Source organism: Euphorbia lathyris, chromosome 10, assembly GCF_963576675.1.
Source record: "Euphorbia lathyris chromosome 10, ddEupLath1.1, whole genome shotgun sequence".
Classification (NCBI taxonomy): domain Eukaryota; kingdom Viridiplantae; phylum Streptophyta; class Magnoliopsida; order Malpighiales; family Euphorbiaceae; genus Euphorbia; species Euphorbia lathyris.
In genome coordinates, this window is record NC_088919.1 from 54,938,317 (window position 1) to 54,965,444 (window position 27,128).

Consider the following 27,128-nt stretch of genomic DNA (forward strand, 5'->3'; position numbering starts at 1 on the left):
GCCTACTGGATGGGTTAAGTGTAATGTAAATACGGTTTTGTTTGCCGAAACGGGCGAGTTCGGTGCAGGTGCAGTTGTGCGGGATAGCTCGGGGTCCTTCATGGCGTGTTTCAACAGCTTTCAATCGGGTGGTGTTTCTATTTCACTTGCGGAGGCTTTGGCTATTTGGCAGGCTGTGGAGTGGTATGTCACGTCAACTCTCTACAACGATATCTTTGAGTCTGATGCGAAGAGTATCACGGAGATGGTTGTCTCTATGTGTGGATCGATCCGAGGTCGGGAGTGTAATTGAGGATATTCGTAAAATGATGCTTGAACACCCAGATTTTTTTTCTATGGGTTTTATACTTAGATTAGCGAACGGAGCGGCTCCCGTTATACACGTTCTTCAGAAAGCGTTTGTCTTCCCAAAAAAAAAAAACTAAGTACATATAAACATGGATAAAGTTAGTACCATAATGGTAATTTACCCACATAAAATGTAATGTGTCAACTAGAGAAGCAAAAATGCAAAATCAGATTAAACTTTCAAGCTCACGTTTCTATTTTTTTTTATAAACACAGACTGGATTATTCTTCTAAAACCGCTTCTTCTCAATCACATCTCTCTTCTTAATCATTTCTTCTTCTTTATGCTAATTTGATCTCTTGCTCTCGGATCTTCATGGCTTCTTCGAGCTCTGGAACGACTTCAATTCCCGCTCCCGGTAAAGCCTTGATTTCGTTTTCCAGCTTCCAGCTTCCAATTTTCTATTTCTACTCTATTTTCATCTAATTCGACACTTTATGTTCGTTTGATATTATACAGAAGCCGTTCAGGTTCTAGTCTCTTTCCTCGCAGATGAATCTCCCATTGTCCGTGAAGCTTCCATGGTTTCTCTTGTGGACATCGCCTCCCTGTATCTCTCTCTCTCTCTCTCTCTTTCTCGCGCTTTCTATGATTATTTAGTTTCTGTATATTTTATGGCTTTTAATTTCATGTCTAATGAATTTGGAATTGTAGGAATCCGCTTCTGGTACTGGATTGTTGCTCAGCGGTTTCTCGAGGAGGACGAAGAGTATTGCTGCTGCTCCTACTTCTACTTATTTTCGTTTCATTTTGTTCCATTTGTTTTGTTTGTGAACTTGAATTGAAGAATTTGAAATGTAATTGGAGTCTTATATTGTTTGTTACAGCGATTTGGAAATATGGCTGGGGTTTTTCAAGTAATGGCCCTTGGTGTTCGAGCATTAAATGAGCAAGAAGTTGATCCTTTGTACATGTTGAAGCTTGCTAAGATTGCTACGGCTGAATTGATATCCTCCAAGGTACTTCATTGTTAAACATTTATATTTCCTTCTAATATATTGCATTTGACCTTTTATTTTTCTATTTAATTTGGTTGTAACATTTGATATTTCCTAACCTGTCCAAGACTTGTCATGATGCGATTGGAGTGCTTGTTTTTGTAATTTCTTGGTCTCCACGTTGTTTAAGCTGTTCATCACAATGCTTAATGTCCCTTAGAGCACTTTATTATTTGCTGTCCTGAAGAATGTTATGTTTTTTTTGCTAGAATCACTAGTTGATAATTTGCTGGGTTGATCACAATAAGCATTTTTATAAACCAAATTAATTTCAATTGACATGACAGCTATTATAGAAACAACGCCTATGATGCAAAATAGAGTAAGACAGAGAAGGCTGTTCTATTTTTACTAAATTTGCACATCAGGAAGTGTGTTCTTTTGTTTGTTGTATTAGAGATGATTATGGTGCACTAGCTATGTGTTGGAGTGAGTTCACTCTTTTTCACAAGCATGTTGTCTGGGAGAAAAGAAGTTTCCTATATCAACCATGTTCCATATTTTTTTTATGATATTGTCATGGGTTAATGGTTAAGATTTCATGTTTTGTACTTTATGCATTGCTTTAACATTCTTGTCAACTTCCGGAGTCCATCATGTCCCCTTCTACCATCGTGATCTGTGGTGCTGAGCTTCTTGATATTAATAACAATTGAATTCGTGGATAATTTGGTCATGTTACTTATTTTGTGCTTGTATGTGCAACTATAAGGTCTTCACAGGCTTTCTCAAGAATTAAAGTAGTAATAATCTCACATGCCACGTGTGCATTGTTGCTGGAATTCTTTATCCATCTTTCCATGTTCTAACACTCAATTCACAGATGACCTCACATACATTGCTTTTTTTTTTTTTTTGCTTCTCGAGACAGGAACTCAATGCTGACTGGCAAAGGGCTGCAGCTCGCTTACTTGTTTCAATAGGCTCACATTTGCCAGACCTTGTAATTTTCTTTCTCTTACTCTTGTTTCTACCAAGTAGGTTCTGTAGAAGTATAACTTTTAGGTATCATGTGGAGCTGAATTCTGATTCACATACATGTAAGAGACTTGGAAGTCCAAAAATTGATACTGATTTTTGTTTATTGTCCTTTTTCTTTTCTGTATAGAATTGGTTTCCTTTATAAGAGTGATTAAGTTGCATAATAAATATGCTACTAAACAAGAAGGATGTGAAGTTGAAACATTAGGTGAGAGTCAACTTTGCTCTCTTTTTGTAATTCCGAATATGACATAACAAGAAACTAACTGGGCAACAACTGTCGACAATATTAAGCAGCTCGCAAGAAGGGTATAGACTTGCGTGGTAGGTAGTAATGGAGAAAGAAACATTTTTTAGCAGATCATTAAGGCTATATTTTTTTTAATATATTTAGGACCTGAGGATTTCTAATAATCGCACTTGCTCATGACTTAGTTTGTGCTAGTACTTTCATAGAGCTGCTGCTGATGTAGTTGTTATGTTATGTTTGCCTGCATAGTGCGTGTTTCTATTTAGAGTTCATGTAGTTTCTGTTTTAACTTTTTCCTCTCCTCTTTCTGTTTGTACCTTAGGTTGGTGAACGCATATTTGAGTGCATGCTTCTACTTGTACCTGTGTATGCTACTTACTCTTTTAGTCTATACAAATTGGTCATATAAACACACATCAATATATGGACAACTTTTGTTGATTTCTACTTTTTGTTATCATTGTTTTGCATTATTCCAGCCAACATTTTGACTTTTTTCCCCTTGTAAATTCATATATCATGATGTGTCAAACATTCTTGAAAATCAAACTATTATCTTCCCCCCTGATTTTTAAGCTAAATCTCTAGTAACTTTAGTTTGTCGCTGACCTTGTTTTTGCAGATGATGGAAGAAATATATCTACATTTGTCTGGGACTAGTTCAGCTTTGCCAGCCATGGTTCAAATACTCGCAGACTTTGCTTCTGCTGATGGTTAATTATCAGACTTCCTTTCTGTTGTGTTTTTGGTTTAGCTTTTAGGAAATGCTTTTGGGCAATTTGTGTTAGGATGCTTATACTGAATTCTTTGTGCATTTTAATTCATTGAAGCTTTGAAATTCACTCCAAGACTGAAAGGTGTACTTTCACGAGTTCTACCCATTCTTGGAAATGTACGAGATGTTCATCGGCCAATATTTGCAAATGGTATGGTAATTTTTTTTTTTTGCCACTTTAATTATAATATGAATAGTTCTATGCTATGATTTCTGTTAAGCTTAAAATCCTTTAACCTCACAAAACTTTAGGTTCATAGTATACTGCTTTTTAGATTTGTCAAGAGAGGATGAACTTCAACGCATTTGGAATAAAGCATTAGATATTATAATTTTAAAACTAGTTGAGCTCATAGTTGTTAAAGGTGCGCCCAAGGCGCGCCTTATGCAAGGCTCAAGGTAGTGAGCCTTGATTGTACAAGGCGAGGCGCAGTTCAAAGGCGCTCGCCTTGTGCGCCTCGCCGGGACTTTGGAGCCTGAGTTAAGGCGCGCCTCAGTAACATATACTATACTGGTTTCACTAGGTGTTTTTTTTTAATGTTTTGTCTAAAACAAATGGTTGATTAATCTCAACCACTAATCTAATTTAGATAAACTTAATGTTAACCCTTGATCTAAATAAGAATATCAAGAGACTTAAATATAGAAAGAGTAGAGAGGGATTAAGAGCAGAGTTACGTAAAGAATAGTCTCCACTCAAACACAAACTCCGACACACATAAACAGAAGAAACTGCGATTGACAATGAATGGTTATTAGTTTAGTAGCATTATTTAGGTACTTATGTTAAGACGTTAAATATATGTTAATATCTCTATGAAGAATGAGCTTAACTTGGTGCTTTTGACATTTAGACCCCGCTTGTTTGTCAGAAAGTATTGTATTTTGGAAAATATTTGGTAAGGGAAAATTTTGTGCTGGAAAATAAAATATTTTCTGGTGTTTGGCTACAACACCGGAAAACGGGAAGAAGTGGTGGTGACTATTGTTTTCAAAAGGGTAAGAAGGAATAAAATAGGGTTCCAAAAGTTCAGGAAAATGTTTCACTTTCTTCATAAAATTTTCTGCTGACTAACCTAAAAATTTCAGTTGACTTATTTTCCTTAGCAAACAAATACCGGAAAATCAGGAAAATATTTTCGTGCACAATATTTTCCGGCAAACAAGCGGAGCCTTATATTATGTTTTTATGCGGTTTTGTCTTGTTTGTGTGGTCATAAGTGTGTTTTTCTTGTTTATGCTTTAACTAGTAATAGAGTATCAATGATATTGATATCAAATCCTTTAACTAGTAATAGAGTGTGTGTGTATATATATATATATATATATATATATTTCTGCACCTCGTGTTCCTCAGGCGCTCGCCTTGCGTTACGCCTTGAGCCTATGCTCCAGAACCCATAGCGCTTTACTGCCCCTTGCGCCTTTAACAACTATGGCTGAGCTACAGTTTAACAAATTGTCAAGGCCAAGTTATGTGCTTACGTGAATTTATTTTTATGGTTCGACTACAGAAGTCCATTGAAGTTCTTAGCCTGACTAGAATACATATATTGCACTCTTCTTTTTGGGTGTTTTCATCATAGCTTGTTTGTTGCCTTGTTTTTTTTAGTTCTGCATGAACATCTTATGATATTTGCTGCTGTTTTATAGCATTTAAATGCTGGTGCCAGGCTGCTTCACAGTATACCATGGATTTCCCTTCACATTCCCTTCTTGATGCTGATGTCATGTAAGATTAAAATCCTTTTTGGTTAATATTGAAACATATCCTCAAAAAATGTTATCTGAAGAAAATGCTTCATTTAGTGCAGGTCCTTTCTACATTCTGCTTTTGAGCTTTTATTGAGGGTTTGGGCAACTTCACGAGATCTTAAGGTCTGGACAATATTCTACATTGTTCTTTGGTTTCTTTTCCTTTTAGAATTACTGTTTCTTTTCCTCACTTTCTAATTGTATTCTTATTTGAAGGAAATAGGAATATGACTTTGAGTTGAAAAACCTAGCATTTGGACTTCTATTTTCATCTGAATGGACTTTGCTTTACCTAAAAAAAAAAAAGGGCGGCCCGGTCGCATTACGCGTCCCCGCTGAACGAGGGTCCGGGGAGGGGTCCCACCACAAGGGTGTATTGGGGGCAAGCCTTCCCTTGCCAATTTAATTGGCAAGAGGCCGCTCCTAAGACTCGAACCCGTGACCTCTGGTCACACGACAACAACGTTTTACCGTTGCGCCAAGGCTCGCCCTCTATGGACTTTGCTTTACCTAACTTTTCTAATTTGTTCTAGTCATGTTTCTTCACTGGATTAGATAGCCTTGGTTAGACTGGTATAGGAGTTTCAGTAGCACACTGCATGACTTTTTGTTTGTCATGGAACCGTTTTAGCTAAAAGCTCAAGCTAATAGTTAAAGGTCCACTTCATATTAATAGTGGACACACCCCCACATGCGAAAGCACACTTGGGCTTGAAGCGTGACAACACAGGCCCATATTACCATGTCCTGTAAATAACTCAACAAATGGGGCTGCCAGGAATCGAACCCAAGACCACTTGGTCACACTGGCTCTGATACCATGTCATGAAACCGATTGAACTAAAAGCTCGAGCTGATAGTTAAAGGTCCACTTCATATTAATAGCTGACATTGTTTTACATGCAGCAGACTAATCAAGAGTAATGGTTCTAAGCAGTTAGTGAAGACCATAAATGAAAATTTTCTGAATTTGATTCAATTTGTAGCATTTGATTTTGTTGTGTGATGATCAAATGGTTTCTTACTTGGGACAGGTTCGCACATCTTCTGTGGAGGGATTAGGTCAGATGGTTGGCCTTATTACCCGCGCACAACTAAAAGCAGCATTACCTAGACTTGTCCCTACTGTATTAGAATTGTAAGATTGACTTTCAAATTTTCCCTTTTGATTCGGCATTCTACTAACGTTTGTTACCTTCATTGTTTGTTTGTAGCACTTCTATTTTTCTGTTGTGAAGTGTACTGTATTAAAGACCCATATACAGAATGGGCATCCATTGGGATTATGCTGAGCTTTTAATTTTATCTGCTTGGTTATTTAGGTATAAGAAAGATCAAGATATTGCCCTTCTTGCGACTTGTAGTCTTCACAATCTCTTAAATGCATCTTTATTGTCAGATTCTGGTCCTCCACTGCTTGATTTTGAGGTAATGCAAACATTGTTTTTGCTATTTGTGCTCTTATCTCTACAAATAATCCCTTGATGAAAATTTGATTGTTGGCATCTCTACTGTTTATGGGGCTACCGGTTTTCATATTTTTTTTTGTTATGGTTGATAATACTTGAAAATTTCTTTACCTTTATTTTCGTTATTAAGGGCATTTTCAATGCTGCTCTCAGATCCTGTACTCCTAAAAATGGAAGTGGACCAAATATATCTGTATATTGGAAATGGAAAGGAGAAAGAATTGTGGGGCAGAGTGAGTGTTCAATGAATATACGTGAGCTTTATAGAGATGTGGGCCTAAGCTTCTTGAGCTGAAGGAAAATGATCTATGAGTGTGTCTTATTTAGCTGTACATGTATGACTAATTGCTAGGGAGATACTCCCTCCATTGTCAAATAAGTGTCGTTTTAGAATTTTCACACAAATTAAGAAATACAATTAATATGCACTTAAATTAATAAATTTACATGGATTAACTAAATAAAAATTCTCTCTCCTATAATGATTGGAGAAGAAACTTTGAAAGCTTAAAAAACACATAAATCAAGACAAAATTTAAATGCTTAGACCAAAAAACTATACTAAATTTTATTGAAAAACGAAAACGACACTTAAAAAAGAACAAAAACAATTATCTAAAACGACACTTATTTGAGAATGGAGGGAGTAGTTTTTTTAACTTTTGTGTTTATGTGGATATTGACTTCATGGATATTTTATGGAGAGATTCTGATATGTGAAAATATCTGGTAATAATGAACTTTTGGACTTTGGAATTTAATGTTTTGCTTAATTATGTATTGTAAGAAATTTTTTCCTTTAGTAATTGTTACAGAAAGTCAATGTAATAAATGTATAGCATGCTTAGGCTGCTGTGACAGCTATAGGCTGCTAGTAGGGCCACTATGTTTTCTTTATTGTAGGGAAAACCTTGTATAAATATGTGTATTCATCTTAAGTTTAATATATCAATGTAGACTCTTAATCTACATGGTATCCCATGGATTTCTCTTTGTATTTTCATGGTCTGTAACATGGTATCAGAGCCTGAGGTCAACGTTTCTGAATTCTTTTTTTCTGGGTAGTATTTCCAGAGTTGTGAAGTATTTCCAGAGTTGTGTTTCTGCAAGGTTCAATATTTTCTGGGTAGTATTTCCCAGGGTTCAATATTTTCTGGGTAGTATTTCCCAGGGTTCCATTTCTGTCAAGAGCTTGGGTCTTTTGAATACTCACTGTTGGGACGTCATTTTATCTCACCACCCCTCTGGTTCATCCTCTCCGCCTCTGATCGGCATTTCCTCACATTCCGGCCACCCTGTACCGTCGTCGCTGTAAGAAAAGTCCTCCTTACATGGGATTAGAGCCTTGTTTGGTCTCTGTTTTGGGTTTCTGGATTGAGATTCCAGAATTTGTCTTCGGCTTTATGAGCAGAATTTCTGGGTTTACATTTCTGGGCTGTTTCTTTCAGCATTGTTGTCTGCCTTGTGAGCAGAATTTCTCGGTTCCTCTTCTCTCTGTTTCTGATTTGTCTGTCCTGTTAGTTTTCCGGTGAATCTCCTTTTGTGCACTGATGTTGCTGGCAGCCTCTTGCATGTGGCTACAACTGAGTTTTGCTTCTCTGTTTCGGAACAAAGCTTGATGTTCTTCCGCTGATTTGTTCTTCTAGGCCGCGTGCCCCGGATTATATTTTATATTCTAAAGTATCTTGAGTGTATTGTTTTTAGGACTATGTTATCTGTATTTGTAGCAAGCTGAGCATGATTAAAATCCATGCTTCAGCTTGAGGGGGAGTGTTACAGAAAGTCAATGTAATAAATGTATAGCATGCTTAGGCTGCTGTGACAGCTATAGGCTGCTAGTAGGGCCACTATGTTTTCTTTATTGTAGGGAAAACCTTGTATAAATATGTGTATTCATCTTAAGTTTAATATATCAATGTAGACTCTTAATCTACATGGTATCCCATGGATTTCTCTCTATTTCCATGGTCTGTTACAGTAATAATGTAGTAGTGTTCACTTTGTCTATGAATTGTGAATTCAATATTAAGTTCTTTTCATGCTATGTTGTAGGATCTCACTGTTATCTTATCAACACTTCTCCCAGTAATTTGCATCAACAATGATAGCCAGGAGCACTGGGATTTTTCAGTGGGACTGAAGGCAAATATATCTTTGTTCAAGACTAGATCTTCATGTTGTTCATTACTTAAATACAGGAATCCCCTTTCATGTGTTTCCTTTCTCTTGACACATTTTTGTATTTTTCTTTTATTGCAGACTTATAATGAAGTTTTGCGCTGTTTCCTTACTGTTGGATTGGTGTACCCTGATGATTTGTTCACATTTCTTCTAAATGTAAGTATTATGTTCAGTGCTAAATAGTTCAAGAAGATCCAATCTCTGCATGGAAAGGACTAGAGTTAGTTATTATTGCTTTGTTTTCTTATTTTCTTTTCGCAGCTAAAATGGAATATGTCCTATCCTATCTCTATTCCATGTAGTAATGTTCCAGAACCTGACTGATATTTTGATGTAATGCTTCTTATTTATTTTTGCTGCCAGAAATGCCGTCTGAAGGAGGAGTCTTTAACTTTTGGTGCATTATGCGTTTTAAAGCATCTCATGCCCAGGTTTTTCCTTGTCTACAATTGAAAATTGTCGTTACTCTTCATTGTTCTATTCTGTGTAAGCTTACATCGGAAAGTTTTATATGGAGGTTATCTGAAGCATGGCATAATAAAAGGCCTTTACTAATTGAAGCTGTGAAGTGCTTGCTAGATGAGCAAAATTTTGGTGTCCGAAGGGCTTTATCAGAGGTAGACTGTAATAGATAGCTATTAGCTTCTTCGGCTCTTTAACTGTTGACAATAAACTGCTACTTCATTTTTCCTAACTTGTGATTCTGTTGATTTGTTGGTAGTTAATTGTTGTCATGGCCTCACACTGTTACTTGGTTGGCCCATCTGCGGAACTGTTTGTTGAATACCTTATACGACATTGTGCTCTATCAGATCTTGACAGGAGTGATCTTGAGAACTTCAAGGTAGGCTCTGGGTTCTAGTATGCTTGATATACTTTTGAGGTTGGAATAATGGTCATGGCTAATATAATACTCTCTCTGCACCAAATTGATAGATCACTTTGCCATTTTTGTCTGTCTTAGATTATGGAGAATTTTCCTTTTGTAAAACTTAGTTTTTTTAATCTTCCTAATATACCCCTCATTTATTATGTATGAAAATCAACAAAGTACATCAAATTCACTTAACATCACAAGTATTTTTTAGCAATCCCAATATAAATGTTATTGAAAATTGTAATAATTTAATCTTTACCCAATCATATTAGTAACTTGAGTAAGGGTAAATGAAGAAGATCATTTACAAAAAATTGCCTTTCAACCATCATAGCTATATAGTTTTTTTTTAAACCACGCAAAGCTCAAAGTGATATATCCTTTTAGGACCAAGGGAGTACCATATATAGAAATATTGAATATTCATTTGGTGCAGTAAAAAAAGGGTTTATATGGTTAGATACTTAGATGGATCTAATACTGTAAACATGTTTACCAGAAGTCTGAAAACTCTGTAGCATTTTCTGCTGAAAATCATCCAAGTTGTAAGATATATGTAGATACCCATTTTGTCCAGTGTGGGTCAAGTTTGAGACTGATATACATGGTGTTATCTTAGAACCTGGGACTTGACAATCCTTGTACTGAAGTCCTCACCTCTTTTTAAAGAGAGTTTCGTAGCACTGATTTTTTGAATGCTTCTTTTACATGAACCAATTTTTAGTCTCTCACCAAAGTTGTAGGGATCAGAAAGTTGTACTACTTAAAATATCAGGTATTAAAGGTCATTCATTTTCAGAAACTGGGGAATAAATTTTGATTCTTTAATGGAACTAAAATGTAATTTACCGTTGTGATGTTTGTTAGATCTGGCTTATGTACTAGAACTTCAAAACTTGGTTACACTTTGATTTCCTCAGGTGAAGTTTGGGAACTTTTGTCCGTTAGAGTTGAGAGCAATCTGTGAGAAGGGCCTTCTTCTCATAACTTATACAGTTCCAGAAATGGAGGTATTTTACTTCTTCTTATCACATATTCAACTCTTACTGTTTCAGATGTCTGTCTTTGACCTAGAGCTTGAGTTGCACTGTTACAATTCCTTCGTTTCTCAAATTAACAAATATTTTTTGTTTGATATAATGTCTTTATTTTCTGCAGCATATTTTTGTTTGATTTAATGTCTTCATTTTCTGCAGCATATTTTTGTTTGATTTGATGTCTTTATTTTCTGCAGCATATTCTTTGGCCATTTCTGTTGACTATGATCATTCCACGTGTTTATACTGGTGCAGTTGCAACGGTATGTCCTTCAGTTGTCTAATTTCTTTTGTTGTACTATACTAAGATGAATATTTTATTTGAACCTCTAATGCTTGCCTTCAGATATTGTATCTTTTGCTTGAATTGATGCCTTCATTTCTTATTGTGGTTCCAAAATCTCAATGAAAAATTGTATTTTAGCATCCATTTGCATAAGAGGTGGCATGGATTCTACAACAATAACAACTTTGAATACGTTATTGCTCCAACAGGTTTGTAGGTGCATCTCGGAATTATGCAAACATGGATCATCTAATCTCAATGGTATGCTTGGCGAGTGCAAAGCTCGTGCTGGTATTCCAAGTCCTGAGGTTTATATAACTCCTACATCTCTAAATTGATTTCCAGGTGTACCAATACAAACGGTAACTTTCATTTTGATGAATTTGCTCAGGAGCTATTTGCCCGCTTGCTGGTGCTTTTGCATGATCCTCTGGCAAGGGAGCAGCTGGCAACTCAGATTTTGACAGTATGTAGCCCTCTTATTTTGTCAAGAGATTTGTTTATTTTGTAAGCCAGGATAAACAAAATTGATTTGTTACTCTATTGGTGAAAAACTTGAAAAATTCTTAAATACAATGAAGATAGGATTTGGAGATAAGCATGAGGAGTTCAAATTCTTGTTTTAGTGCTTATATATTTCTGGTTAAGAACCACAAGCTCAGCATTTTTGGTGCTTGCAGGTCCTCTGTTATTTGGCGCCTCTTTTCCCAAAGAACATCAACTTGTTTTGGCAAGATGAGGTATGCCAGAATTATGTTGTAATTGAGTTTAGGGTAAAAGTTGCTTTCATGATAGTGGAAGGAATAGTCTTAAGCCACTACTTAACATAATATAAAATATTCAGATGACAGCAAGAATTTTGGAATTCTTTTATTTGTTAAGGCAATAAATCATACATTGCTTCACATCTTTTAGTTCAATTGGCAATATTGGATTTGGACGCTCAGGGCGAAATTAGCTTGCATGTTCTGCATTTTTTTATGTTCATTGGTCAAATTGCTTGTAAAGTTGGGCAATTTATTTTTCAAATAGTCTTTCTCTACCCCAAAGTGCAATTGTAGGAATGGTTTTCCTGTATAATCTAATTGATTTTTCTATTTGGTAAGTTCTAGATTCCTAAAATCAAGGTTGATTGATCTCTCATAATATGCTATCTTATTCCACGCTGTTGGACAATTGTTATGTCCACGGCTGAATTGAAATGGTTAAAAGTCGAGCAATTTATTTCTCAATTACTCTTTTTTTTTGTATTTCAAAGTGCAATGTTCAGGAATGGTTTTCCTGTACAATCTAATTGAGTTTTCTGTTTGGTAAGCTCTAGATTCCTAAAATGAAGGCATATATTAGCGATACAGAAGACTTGAAGCTGGATCGTTCATACCAAGAGACATGGGATGACATGATAATCAATGTAAGGTTCTTGAATCCTTAAAAAACGCCTTAAATTCCTTCCGTTTGTTATCCCAGAAAGAACTGCTTTATTACCTTGTGAGAAACATGTGCTGCTGAAAGTTCCCTTTTACATGGTGAAGTTCAAATAGATGATAGAATCAAAGGGTTTCTGTGCTTGTCTTTGGGTGACAGTTTCTTGCAGAATCCTTGGATGTGATCCAAGACACTGATTGGGTGATCTCCCTTGGAAATGCTTTCACAAACCAGTATGAGCTCTATACGCCAGATGATGAACATGCTGCACTTCTTCATCGGTAACGTTTTCTTGAAACTAGTCTCGGTAATATGTGACAAGATTTATTTTTGTTGGCTATTGTGGGTTGTAACTTGTAAGGAAATTCCATGCTTTTATCCTCGTACAATTTGCAATACCTATTGAACTGTATCAGTGTCCAGGATTCTGGTAACTGAATTGCAGTTTGTAGACCTTTTTTTAATATGAGAAAATTTCCTGTTCCAGTTTGTGTTGCTTTTGTTTAGGATAGGACTACACCTTATCCTCCTTTATATATTATTTTTACTTGTGTTTTAAATTTGAGTCAACAATACAACTCAAATGCCTTATTTTAAATAGCATAAAAAATTCAGTAAGCAATTTGTAACTCTAGCACTGAATTTACTACTTCCAAACCTACAAACAGTTCTCAAAATATGTCTGATATTTGAAAACAAATAATGTTGCTATGAATGAAAAGATGAGTTAGATGATTTCGTAACTATATTTTTTGTGCCTTGATAAACTCCCTTCAGTTTACTTATTATTGTTAAATCTTGAATTATTTGAGATCTATTTATAGCTTTATTCTTTCCTCACACTGCAGGTGCCTTGGTATGCTTTTACAGAAAGTTGATAACAGGGCTTATGTCGTAAATAGGATTAATTGGATGTACAAACAAGCTAACATCGCCATTCCAACCAATAGGCTTGGTTTAGCAAAAGCCATAGGATTGGTACGTTAGAATTGGCATCTCTTAATAATCTATGCTCCAAAAAACGAATTGTAATATGCAGATTGTCTTGTTATGATTTATTATATGGTATTTGTTTGTTCCAGGTTGCAGCTTCCCACTTGGACACTGTGTTGGAAAAGCTGAAAGAAATTTTAGCTAATGTTGGGCAGAGTATTTTCCACAGGTGAGTGTTTGGTTTTAAGTGTACACATGGTCCCCCCAAAACACCAAACCATCAAACCTTGTGGAGAAGATTTTAAAAGAATTGTATCTAGTTTGAGATATATGTTATCCTTTTCTGTTTTTCTTTTGCATGGTAACTTTTGTGCTTAGTGCTGAAAATTCGCATGCTTTATAGCCTTGAGTTTCCAGTGTAAAAAAAAAGGGTCCATCAGATGTCCAAATAGTACCATAATTTATGTAGCAAGTTATTTTCTGTACTGGTGAATTTGTCAATTGTAAGTGCATAGACTGAAGAATTGAAAGAAACTATTTCACGGCAAAAAGATGAAGTGCAGGGCCTTGGTGGGATTCTTCTTCTAAAAAGTTCTGCCTTATCAACTTTTTTGTTGTTTTTATCTTACTGTGTATCTGATTGAATGAATGAAATCTAATTTGTTCTCTTAAATGAGGTTTTTGAGATTTTTTTGTACTCATTTAGATTTTAGTATAAAAGTTTAGTGGGAGAAAAGAAAAGTGAAGTGGTATCACTTCATTTAATCATGTTACCTGTTGGTGAAAGTGCTTAATGGTTTATAACTTCACTTCTGCAGGTTTTTGTCCATTTTTTCTGATAGCTACAAAGTGGAAGAGTCTGATGATATACATGCTGCCTTGGCTCTTATGTATGGATATGCTGCAAAATATGCTCCATCAACAGTTATTGAAGCAAGAATAGAAGCACTTGTTGTATGCTTTCTTTTGTCCTTTGTTACTTTTAGATATTTTTCTTTCTACTATTTTACCTTTATGAAACAGAAAATTTTGATACTGGCATCTAAAAAAGGCTGGTGGTATATCTCTTCTTATGATGTGATATGAAGGAAAGCAATTTTCATGCACATTTATGAATGATGAAGCACATGATACTTTATGAGCATAGATTTCATCTATCAACCTTTGATTTTCATTAATTAATGTCTTCCGCATATATGTTTGTTTTTATATGTGAATGAATTAAGCAATTCTGTTGTGATGTGATTCTGGCTTTCGATCATTCATTTAAGAAACAAAAGGGCCACTTGGGTTGGCTATCCTTGGAGCAGATGCTAAAGTCTTTGTACGCAATTAGCTGATTATTAAAGAGATGTTGTATGCTGGTATCAAAATTTGCATCTGCTTGTCTTACAATATTCATTTTTTGAGTGTGAAACAAAAATGTATTTGCAGGTGATATGTCATAAACTTGTTGTTAGTCATGTGCTTACTGGATTAGAAATTCTTTTCTTGAATTTTTCCTACATTGTATTTGTAGGATAAGTATCCAAGTTATGAAAATATTCTATCCCGACTATCACTTTTATTACCAATTTTTAAAAGGGATGAAGTAGCATTTTTACATATTTGTGGAATTTCTTTTGGATGAAAATAGTTTTCCTATGATGTGTTCAAATAAATACTGTACAAGGAATAGCATATTTGATGCTATATTTTCATCACCTGGAAATTGGAGAAATTGAGGAAGTTTAATATATATATGCAGCATTCCTTTCTGCCAGGTTCAGTTAATTTAGTGTACATCTTTCTTTATGGCTGACTTCTGAGCTTGAAGTTCTTGTTTTGTTAGATGTTGAAATCATTTGATGATGACAGCTAAACTGAATCTGCCCCTTATCTGGCTTTTCCCTTTAGTTACCATAGCTAGAGTTCATGATTTGATGTTAGGATACACTTGGATGGATATGTACCATCTTTTTTTTTTTGGGGTGGTGGTGGGGATGTTGCTGTTTCATTCTTCCTTTATAAGTATTTTCCTGGGTAATGAGAGTTAGAAAATGTCATACCTCAACTTCTGTTCATCTCTTCTCAAAAGCTAAGGAGAATGAAGTTGATATTGACTTCGATAAAGGCATGGGCTGTCAAATTTTATGTTGTTAATGGGTTGTTACCTGATAAGTCCATGTGTGACATCAGTGGAGGTTACATGTTAAATATATTTGTTGCTACCCCTTTTTATTTAATATAGTAATTCTTTTTCATCTGGATTCTTTTTTTGGGTGTGTCTGTGTGATATGGAGCTGCGTTGACTTAATAATTGTGTTTCAAGACCTCAACGAAATATGTGTTATTGGAGATTCCAAATGATGTAATAATTTCAGCAGGATATGCTTCTAGTTTTGTTGCCATCTTCTCTGTTTGCTAGTTATTCGGCTTTCTATACATGATAGACTGGCCAATTCTTTGTTGCTCTGGATTTCAGGGGACTAATATGCTCTCACGACTTCTTCACGTACGCCACCCTACAGCAAAGCAGGCTGTAATAACTGCTATTGATCTACTAGGTTTGTGCTTTTCAATCAACTAAAGCTGTTTATAAAATTCTTTGATGTCTTTCTGCTCCTGTTGCAGTGATGTGCTTTATTGATCATGAATTCAAGATATATTTTCACTTGCATCCCTCAAACTTGCGACTTACTCCTTCAATTTTACTGATTAATTTAGACTAGCATGTTCTCTTATTAGGAAAAATAAGTTTTATTGGTACAATGCAACTCCTGTTTTTAATAACTTCCATGATTGTGGATTAAATAATTAGTATAGTTGGTGATAATATATTACATTCTATGTTAAAAGTTATATATATAGCATATATAATTAGAATTTTATTAAATGATATTCTAATTAGGGTAAATAATTTATTAGTCCCCTAATTTTTACCTAACACACTGTTTAGTCCCCCTATTTTGAAAAACACATTTTAAGGTCCCTATCTTTTGCCAATATTAACCATGTGGTCCTTTTGTTTATTTTTTTAGATTTTTAACTGAACATATCTTAGCTTTTAGGACAGCCACAACACAATACAAGTTGACTATGTTACTCTGTTATTTTATATATGCATGTTTATGCTAAATATAACGGTTACAAGTCTAAAAAAACTAGACAAAAGGACCAAATGGTTAATATTGGCAAAAACTAAGGACCTTATAATGTGTTTTTTAAAATAGAGGGACTAAACAGTGTGTTAGGTAAAAAGTAGGGGACTAATAAATCATTTACCCTTCTATGCTATAGTCATTTGCTGACATTTTGGAATTATAGGCTCTTCTCTTGACCACTATGAATATAAACATTTTATATGCAGGATTTTCTGTTGCCTATGAAATATCATTGTCACAATGTAGGTCTGAAGTGATAGAAAAGATTGAAATTACCTATAAGGGATTGAAAAAATGTTGAGCTACACACTTTTGCATGTTAATGGTTCTTAAACTATTGTCAACTACTCCCTCCGTCCCATTATATAAGTCATTTTAGAAAGTGATTTTTTTTTCCAAAATATAAGTCGTTTTGGTTTTCCAAGAATTTTTAGTTTAGTTTTTTGGTCCAAGCATTAAATTTTTTTGTCTTGATCTATGTGTTTTTTAACATTTCAATACTTGTTGCCCAACCATTACATGAGAGAGTATTTTTTTTAAGTTAACCAATGTAAAATTCATTAATTATGCTCTACATTAATTGTATTTCTTAATTTGTGTGAAAATCTCTAGAATGACTTATATTATGGGACGGAGGTAGTAATTGTTTGTTTGGAATGGATCTCCCAATCTAAACAATTGTCTTAAAATTGTTTCCAGCATATACCCTTAAAATATTCCAATGGAGATTATCACTCCATGGCCTGTATGAACTGAGAATTCATTCAGTTTCAAACAGAAGAAAACTTTATACCATAGATAACATCTTCCTGCCCATTAGGTATGCTATCTCTGTCTTTGGTTTGAGAAAATGAATGAATGAGGCAATTTAACAAAGAAGGAACAAGTATTTATTAAATTTGGTCTCTGTTGGTGATATCTGTTGCTTGCTTCTCCTGCTACATCGTTGCAGTTTGGTTGTATTTGCCTTCTCCCTTGACTTGGGACTAACAGAATGGTTAAATTTGGAATAAATATTAGGATGCACTTGACTTTGCATTTTCCATCTGGCACCTCCTTGTCCTTGTTGTTTCAGCTAGAATTTACATACCCGAAATGTAAAAAGCATGTTATGTGATGTATATAGTCATAGATATCACCATCTAGATACAGTTCGAATCTTGTTAGGAAGTGCTTTGCTGAATGCTTTCATCAAAATCTTCAGTTGCTTGCAATTTCAACACGCTAACTGTGAAACATGTTCGCTATGGACATATTTGCTCGTTCAAATATTGTGGAAATAGAGAGGCATTTAGCTGTTCAGAATGAAGATACTGTTTGCAATAGAAAAAAAGAAAAGAAATATTGGAAACCAGTTGATGCCTTTTTTTAAAAACTTATTTGTCTTCAGAGCATGCTTCATCTTTAATTTTTGTGCTGAATGTTTGTAGACAAATACAGGCTGGTATGATCTATTTCTTAGGGCATTTCATCATGCATGGTATAAGTAACTAACTTCCATATTTTATTGGCAAATGAATAATTCTTTGCCATGACATAAAGCATCTTAAATTGCTTTGCTTGTAATTGGGGATTTTATCATTTACTTGATACTTTATCTCATGAGGTTCACAGCATGGTATGACATTTTTGACACAGGTCGTGCTGTCATTAATGCTGCGGAAAAAGGTGCATCATTTCCACTGCAAAGAAGGGACATGTTGCTTGACTATATACTAACTTTGATGGGAAGGGATGAAAATGACGATTTTGCCGATTCCAGTCTTGAACATCTGCATACGCAGGTCATCATATTTTCTGTTGAAGCATTCTTAATGATATATGTTATTTACACATTTACTTTTCATGTCTGTTTCTGAAGGCGCTGGCCTTAAGTGCCTGCACTACCTTGGTCTCTGTGGAGCCAAAGCTGACAATTGAAACTAGAAATCATGTGATGAAGGTAAAATATTTGGCTAATGATGATTGTGTATGATTAGTATATGTCATTTCAGATCACTTAGATCTGTATGGTGAGTTTTCTGATATTTGTTACAGGCAACCTTAGGGTTCTTTGCTTTGCCAAATGAACCAGTGGATGTTGTCAATCCTCTCGTAGACAACCTTATTACTCTGTTATGTGCAATTCTTCTTACCAGGTATTGTTAGATTACAAGGCCTGAGCTTTTTCATCTTACCATTCTTTTATAATTCTTTATCCTTTTTATGTAATAAGTGCAACTACTGCAATCTTTTCTTCCAAAATTAGCCTGAGTTTCACATTACTGGATTCAGACTAATTTATGTGGGTTGTGACCTGCATTTTCTTGTTAATACAACAACAACAACAAAGCCTTAGTCTCGAAATGATTCGGGGTCGGCAAACATGAACCGTCATACGAAACCGTGAAATCAAGTCGTATCAACGACATAAATTCTCTCCGTCCACAAATAAAAGATATTTTTGTAAATCAGAAGATGTGAAAGAAAAGTCTGTAATTGTACCACATGGTCTGTGTAAAACCAGGAAATGTGTCTGGTTTTGTTTGGTCGTCTTCTATTATATGCATGAACATTTTTAGGATTACGTTTCATGTGTATTCCTTCTCTAACTAGTATTTCATATTAAATTAGTGGAGAGGATGGAAGAAGTCGAGCAGAGCAGTTATTACATATTTTGAGACAGATAGATCTATATGTTTCTTCACCAGTAGAGTGTCAAAGAAGAAGAGGTTGTCTTGCAGTGCATGAAATGCTTCTGAAGTTTCGGATGCTTTGTGTCAGTGGGTATTGTGCACTTGGTTGCCATGGAAGTTGTACACACATCAAGCAAATTGATCGAACCCTGCACCGCAACTTTTCTAACTTACCATGTAATACTTTCTCCCTCAATGATTTTAATGTCTACTATTTTTTCACTTAACTGATTCAATTCATTTGTTCAACTGCCAGCTGCATTTGTTTTGCCAAGTCGTGAATCCCTATGCTTGGGTGAAAGAGTCATTGTGTATCTGCCACGCTGTGCAGACATCAATTCAGATATTAGAAAAGTTTCTGCTCAGGTATGGAATAGTTTGGAAATTCTCTCTTTAATAATCACTTGCCAATCAGATTAATGACTGATGTTTTTTCCTTCTGTAGATACTTGATCAACTCTTCAGTATCTCTCTTTCTCTTCCTAAGCCTGTAGGTTCTAATGTTGGTGTGGACATACAGTCGTCATATAGTGCTTTATCCTCCCTTGAGGATGTTATTGCTATCCTGAGAAGTGTTAAGTTCTATTCTTTCGCTTGCTTGCGTTGTTCCTATTTATTTTGTGTCTTTTGTGAAGGTAATCTTATTTTTTCATTCAACTTCTGTTCTGTCCTTAGGATGCTTCAATCGATCCATCAGAGGTTTTCAACAGAATTGTCTCATCCATCTGCATTTTGTTGACAAAGAACGAGGTAGACTCCATTTGTTAAAAAAGTAGAAAATTGAAATGATGTTGCAGTGTTGAAAGTTTAAATATTATTTTACTTTTGATGATTTATTGCAGCTTGTAGCCACCCTGAATGGTTGCTCAGCCGCTATATGTGATAAGATCAAGCAATCAGCTGAAGGGGCCATCCAAGCTGTTGTTGAGTTCGTTTCAAAGAGGGGAAATGAACTGAGTGAGACCGATATTTCAAGGTTTTTCACATAAGAAAAGGAACTTTGATTTCAGTTAACTGCATATAAGCCTCCATTTTGTGATCCGTAGAGAATTTTATCATTCAGCAGTGCTAAATAAACCATCCTCCAAAATCACTTTGATCCTGTGACAGCATATCCAATTGTTTTTTGGTTCATGCAGTGATTGGCTTCATGTGCATCCTAAATGTACTAAGTCCAAGATTTTCGGGAATTTTTCCCTCTTAGTTCCCTTCGTCTTTAACGTGTATGTGGAAAATATCAAAGTGCATTGTTGATAGACTTTTTGAATGAACAAGGGATTAAGATAACCATAATGGCTAATGTTTGGTCCTGCGCATAGGTTCTCCTTGTTGAATTTGTATTGCTGATGTCTACAGGACAACCCAGTCATTGCTTTCTGCTGTTGCTCATGTAACTGAGAAGCATTTGCGTTTGGAGACTCTTGGAGCTGTATCTTTTTTCACTTGATTTTATTAGCCTGTTCACCTTAGAGGAATAGGTTTTATTGTTTCCTCTTCTGCTTTATCTTTGTTCCCAAGATATGTTGTTTTGCCTTAATCATAACAAGACTTCTTCTCTAGCTGAAAGTACGAGCTCAAAAATTGTCTTCAACGAAGTCTTGACTGCTGCTGCTAAGGATATAGTCACAAAAGATATTTCAAGACTACGAGGTGGCTGGCCAATGCAAGAAGCATTTTATGTAAGCATTTGAATTTGTGGCTGCGAAATTGCTCTCTCATTATTCATTAAGATGCTCCTTTTGATATTTATTTTGACTTTTCTGTATTAAAATATTATTCTTGTTCTAAGTTAACTTTGATACTTAAAGTTAATGCTCAAGTGATTATTATTATTATTTTGTAGGCCTTCTCTCAACATGCAACCCTTTCTTTTCAATTCTTGGAGCATTTGATATCCATCCTTAACCAGACTCCTGTTAGTAAGGGTGACTTGGAGAAAGTAGAGAGCACTAGCCATTTTGCTGAGGATCAGATAGAGGATGACTTTCTGAAAGCTGCTATGTTTGCTCTCACTGCCTTCTTCAGGTTTGCATAGACCATCTGTTAGACCTTGGTTTTCTTTGTGATCACATTGTAACACAATCTCTTATTTAAGAACAGAGGTGGTGGTAAAGTTGGAAAGAAAGCTGTTGAGCAGAGCTATGCCTCTGTTCTTGCTGCACTTATACTCCAATTTGGAAGCTGCCATGGTCTAGCTAGCTCTGGGCAGCATGAGCCATTACGGTTAGTGCCAAATAGATATGCTTTTTTTATCTTCTGAAAATAGGTCTACTTTATATTAACTGAGTCTCAGGTGCAATGTGTCGGCATTAAAAAGGTTAACTTGTTTTCTTTTATACAGTGCTCTTCTAACTGCCTTTCAGGCCTTCTGTGAATGTATGGGAGACCTCGAAATGGGAAAGGTATGGTAATTTGTAGATACTCATGCGTGGTCATAGGGATATGAAATGGCCATTAGAATGGTAAAACATAAGTGTGTTACTGCATGTAGATTTTGGCTAGAGCTGGAGAGCAAAATGAAAAGGAGAAGTGGATCAATCTTATAGGGGATGTAGCAGGAAGCATTTCTATAAAGAGACCAAAAGAGGTATAACATGTACTGGATCCTTCTTTAGATTTATTATTATTATTTTTAAAACTTTTTTTCTCTGGCTTTATTTATTTTTTCGTGCGTTATTTTCCTGAAAATTAGGAATAACGGTACTCTCAACAATTAAAAAGGTGCAATATAACAGTTTCCTATTTGAAACTTCAGAAACTGGGAAAGGAAATACAATTATTCCTTCTGCCATATATCTTTAAGCAAATCTGCAGCAGAATGTGAGACTTAATAAAACATTAAGAATGCATATGCTTGCTAAATACAAAGAGATGCGCTTTGAGATATATATATATATATATATATATATATATATATATATACATACATACATGTTTGACTCAAAAGTGGGTCCAAATGAGAAATATGCTGAGCTTGACCTTTGTATTATTTCGCCTATAGCTATACTCATGATTTTGGCATGACCATGTTACTAGCCTACTTTTTTTTTTCTTTTTACCTTTGCAGTATAATTTATGTTTATACGCTTTTTTAACATGTTCAGGTCCAAAGTATAGCTCTAATTTTAACTAAATCCTTAAACCGGCAACAAATGTTTCGGAGGGAAGCTGCGGCTGCTGCATTGTCAGAGTTTGTTCGCTATAGGTACATGCCTGAATTATGTATTCGTTTAGTTTCCTTTTGTCACATTCATAGCTCTTGATGTTAATTAGATTTGTCCTAATACCATTGCATTACATATCACTTGAGATTTGTTTGCATATGTTTTGATCCTGCTTTCTGAAATCCTTTCATCTCCATCTTTCATCACAACTTCAAACTCTGTCTTAAGTCGTACATAGTGTTCTTAGAAAGTTGGACCTAACTCCACACAGAAGGTACCTCAATGGGGGAGGATTGTTTTGTTTTGTGCATTGCCTCTCAAACTAGCCAATCTAGGATACTTAACTATGGATTTTGAATCCAACTTTATTCTTTATCATCGTTGTTGTTTTTATCCTGTCTTTCCATCTAAACAGTTGTTTCTAATAAAATTGATTCCAACCACGTTGGTGATAGGATTAATTAAGTTGATATGAAAGAAGAAAATGATCGTAGGGCAAAAATTGTCAAACATGTGATTTCATTTATGCATTGCATTGCATAATGGAACTGTGTTACATGTGCTATTATATTATGGTACGAGTGAAGGGCTTTAAGAAGCTCCAAAATGTTTTTGGAACTCCCTGACTTAAATATCATTCTATGTTATTCATCTGGGATTTTGCATTCCTAATCACATTGCATTTACAACCAATGTATTCTTTTGTGTAATTCTTAGTGTCTCTTATGTTTTCTCTCTCCTCTAAAAGTCCCTCCAAGGTCTCTTTATTCTTTTATTGGAGTTATTGCTTGTGAAATTTATTCCTTTTCTTCCAAAGCATACAACAAACTCTTATTGAGGCTATTCTTGATCGTAACAAGTAATTATTAATTAATTTTGTTTATAATTATTTAATACTAATAACTTGCATAACTTTCTGATGATGCAGTATTGGATTTAGTTCCCTATTAGAGCAGATGGTTGAAGCATTATGTAGACATGTATCAGATGAGTCTCCAACTGTTAGGTGCCTTTGCTTAAGAGGGCTAGTACAGGTAAACAATACATTGATCTAACTCTAAATATGTCCTTTCTGTCATGGTTTTCTGATATGGATAGCAGAGACACCAGGGAAGAAAGAATGTAAATGGGTTTTTATAGGTTTTTGGCAGATGAATGATTCTGGCATCTTCTTTTTGCTTTGCTTTGATTTTCTATGTGGGTTGGTTGAAAAAATTAAACTTGTATTATCTATGTGAGTAGAGGTTGCATAAATGTCCAAATAGACATGTTAGGGAATCTTAGGTGAAGTTCAGTCTTAAAATGGCATCTGAATCTCCAATGTAATTAATTTTCCCTCTTCAGAATTGAATGCGCATGGTTTCACTTACTTTAGACTTTCTACTTATATTTACTTTCATAATTTTTATTTTCATCTTTGCAGATACCATCTATTCACATTCATCAATACACAAGTCAAATTCTGGGTGTCATAGTAGCATTACTTGATGATTCAGATGAATCTGTTCAATTAACTGCTGTTACATGCTTACTGACGGTGATTGACCCATCATCTCTGGCCTACTTGTCTATGTTTCTTGTTTCACATATACTGAACGGTTTTTTACTCACTTATTTTGTTTGGTTTTCCCACCTTTAACATGCCATAGGTGCTTGCATCATCACCCAATGATGCAGTGGAGCCCATTTTGCTTAACCTTTCTGTTCGACTACGCAATCTTCAGGTGCACTTCTTTTTCTTTTTGCTCAGTTTTTCTTTATTTTGCATTTAAATAGTGCCATTACAATATTGGCAATTCATTCAGTTACATGCTCTTAAGTAGAATTCCATGAATGCAAGTGATAAGGGCATGGTGTCGGTCAAGGAACAAATTGAACCAAAAGCTTAAGTTGATATTTAAGGCACGGCAATAGCTTGTATTATAATCTTTTAATACACACCCTCACGCGAATGCCCTTTGGGTTTGAAGTGTGTATAACACAGGCTCATCTTACCATGTGTTGAAATTTCACCAATTAATGGGATTGTCAGGATTTAAACCCTCGGCCACTTGGTCTATTTTGCTCTGATACTATGTCAAGGAACCAGTTGAACCGAAAGCTTAAGCTGATGGTTAAGGCACTATAATAGCTTTTATTATAATCTCTAACTATGTCCACTTATGGCAGCTTTTGGTATCAAAATTTTGCATTTCTTTCTTGACTTTCTGGTATTATTATCAAATATATTATGCTGCATCTATTTGATTTTTTATCTGTTATCATTTGCTTATCTGGACTGTGCGTTTGTAGATGAGTGGTTATATTTTGATGCCTTTCTCCAATGTTATTAATTGAAATTCGGTGCAAACTGCCTTGTGATCCATTTCTGTGGTCATTTACTATTCTGCTGAAACTAATTTTCCACCACATACAGGGATGTTGCTTTTTATTTATTTGTTTATTCATTCTTAAATAAGCCGCTTATTTACATACTTCTTGGTTTGAATCAGACATGCATGAACACAAAGATACGAGCCACTGCCTTTGCTGCATTTGGAGCATTAAGCAGCTACGCTGTTGGAGCACAACAGGAAATATTTCTTGAGCAGGTGCCTTATTTATTACTACGAAATGACGGGCAATTATTCTTAAATAATATCTGTAATTTTGGTATTGATAAATCTATGATATATCAGTCAGCATGTTGATTGATTTCTTCTATCTTCTTGATATCCTTGTGTATATAAAGAATTTGGTAGGTTACTTTTGATTTGGTTTCATTTACACACTTCTTCTCAGTTATTTACTTCGGCAAAGACAACTGCTTAAAGTTTAGAAGAATTAGAATCACGGCAGTTGGTTAGAAAGAGAAAAAAATATATATTTTTTCAGTTCACTTCCTTTGAAGATTATATAACCTAGAAAAGACGATGTTTGCATAAATCAGTTTTCTTTCATTTGTACAACTAATTATAGATTTTTCATTCTTGTGCCCCAAATTGAAAACCATGGCCATGTTTCTGCATTAAATTGTTCTTCACAGTCTATTTGGCTTGGTCTCCTACTATGCATATCTCCTCCATTTCGAATGAACGCATGAGTCATTGATTCCTCAATTTTTTTCTTTCTATTTCTATGAGGAAGTACATAGATGATCTTGTAATAATTTTTAGGTTCACTTTTTGCAGACACATGCTGCACTTCCTAGATTGGTTCTGCACCTTCATGATGATGATATTAGTGTCCGACAAGCTTGCCGAGTAAGTGGTTACCATCCTTAGAATTTTATCCTTACTCAGAAAAACCTTTTGACTTGTATAATGTTTAACTAATAGGACACTTTCAAAAGTATTGCACCCTCAATGGAGATGGAAGGATTAACTGTGCTATTGACATCTCATTCTTTTACATCCGATCATCGGTACGCGTGAATATCACACGTTAAAGCATCTGCAAGTATTATGAGTGTCATCTTTGTGCTTCGTTATAGTTCAAAAAACTCATTTTATTATTTTCTTTCTTGTAGGAGTTATTATGAGGCCTTCATGAGGGACTTCTCTAGGCTGTTCTCTCAGCATCTTCCTTCTAAGGTTGATACTTACATGGCATCAACAATACAGGTTTGCACTTTGCTGAAGAATAGATGGGAAAAGAGATTTTCTATTTATTTTGAAATCTTAGATTCGGGATTTATTGAACATGTGATTAACATTGATCCAAATTTTAAGAAACGAGTTTCCAGTTTTTTTAAGTTACAGAAACATACAGTTTCCTAGAGTTTCGGAAACATAAAACACTTTTAAATCAAGTTTCCGTACAACAAAGTTAGAATCCATTTTTCTCTTGTTTCTGTTCATGATGGATATTCTGTCAGTATTTTGTGCCATCTTATCCTTATTTCCCAATAGCTTCGTGTTACGCCTTCTGATTTATTAGAGGTAAAAAAACATGGTTTCTTCAATGATGAGTTGCTTTTCTTGACGAGGCAGGCTTTAGATGCACCTTGGCCAATAATACAGGCAAATGCTATATATATGGCAAGCAGCATGCTATCGCTCTCAGAAGATCAGCGTATATTAGCGGTTTATTTCACGCAGGTTTTTCTCAGACCTTTCCATCATTTTGGTGTTTTAGTTGAAGACAACATACTTGCATATATTTATTTATTTATTATCTTCATTCAGGTTTTTGGAATGTTGGTGGGGAAGATGAAGCAATCAGCCGATGCAGTTGTCAGGGCAACGTGTTCATCAGCTCTAGCACTGTTGCTGAAATCAACTAATTCACTGCCATGGCGAACTGATCGACTTGATAGAGTGGAATCAGCTCGAAGGAGTCAAGATGTCGAATCTAAGAAGTAGTCAATAGACAAAAGAAAATGAAAATCATGGTATTGATTATCTTTGCCAAAATGCACAACATTCCGGGTTGCGCCAGCAATATATGCATGTCAGATTTCAGGTTTGCTATCTGAGGGTTCACGAGTAACAGTCATACAGGCAGGTCATCTCTCGATTGCGAAGTGCGTAATGGAGCTCCTTCTAAGTATATAAATCTTTTGGTGAATGTATTTAAAAGTATGTACAGTGATTGAAATGTGAGAAAACCTAGATGAATCATGCTAGCAAAGTCGATCTGTCAAAGCTCATTATTCCAACTTTGCAAGCAGATGGGTATATTCTTCTTCATGTTGTTTATTGAATTCTGCAAATGAACTGGTCAAATTCAGGTTGTGTTGTAAAGGTTTGTGGTGTTATTATGAAGACCATTGTAAAGTTTGTATATTGCTACACCAATTTGTTCTAGTGAGAAAATAAATAAATGGAATTTTATTGACGTACTACCCCA

General features: G+C 35.2%; 1 protein-coding gene across 4 annotated transcripts; it reads left to right on the forward strand.

Annotated features, from left to right (window-relative positions):
* Positions 1-519: 519 nt before the first annotated feature.
* Positions 520-27,128, forward strand: LOC136209858 (protein SHOOT GRAVITROPISM 6). Of its 4 annotated transcripts, XM_066001460.1 has the most exons (51): positions 520-707; positions 809-899; positions 1,004-1,058; positions 1,177-1,308; positions 2,219-2,290; positions 3,201-3,291; positions 3,409-3,504; positions 5,007-5,085; positions 5,168-5,231; positions 6,143-6,246; positions 6,431-6,536; positions 8,630-8,719; positions 8,837-8,914; positions 9,122-9,189; positions 9,276-9,375; positions 9,480-9,602; positions 10,556-10,645; positions 10,870-10,935; positions 11,168-11,266; positions 11,350-11,424; positions 11,639-11,698; positions 12,280-12,369; positions 12,543-12,664; positions 13,232-13,361; positions 13,466-13,545; positions 14,135-14,270; positions 15,781-15,862; positions 18,098-18,243; positions 18,321-18,401; positions 18,497-18,597; positions 19,073-19,311; positions 19,391-19,500; positions 19,580-19,708; positions 19,810-19,884; positions 19,977-20,110; positions 20,491-20,563; positions 20,682-20,813; positions 20,978-21,159; positions 21,235-21,357; positions 21,476-21,536; positions 21,626-21,721; positions 22,239-22,339; positions 23,227-23,332; positions 23,722-23,835; positions 23,948-24,022; positions 24,791-24,889; positions 25,469-25,540; positions 25,616-25,701; positions 25,807-25,900; positions 26,270-26,377; positions 26,465-27,128. In XM_066001460.1, exons 1-51 carry the CDS (start codon positions 665-667, stop codon positions 26,639-26,641), a joined length of 5,136 nt encoding a protein of 1,711 aa, XP_065857532.1. In that variant the 5' UTR covers positions 520-664; the 3' UTR covers positions 26,642-27,128. The 4 variants fall into 4 exon arrangements, with proteins under 4 accessions (XP_065857532.1, XP_065857533.1, XP_065857534.1 ...); XM_066001461.1 differs by lacking the exons at positions 520-707; positions 809-899; positions 1,004-1,058; positions 1,177-1,308 and adding an exon at positions 2,901-2,944; XM_066001462.1 differs by lacking the exons at positions 520-707; positions 809-899; positions 1,004-1,058; positions 1,177-1,308; positions 2,219-2,290 and having other exon boundaries at positions 5,027-5,085.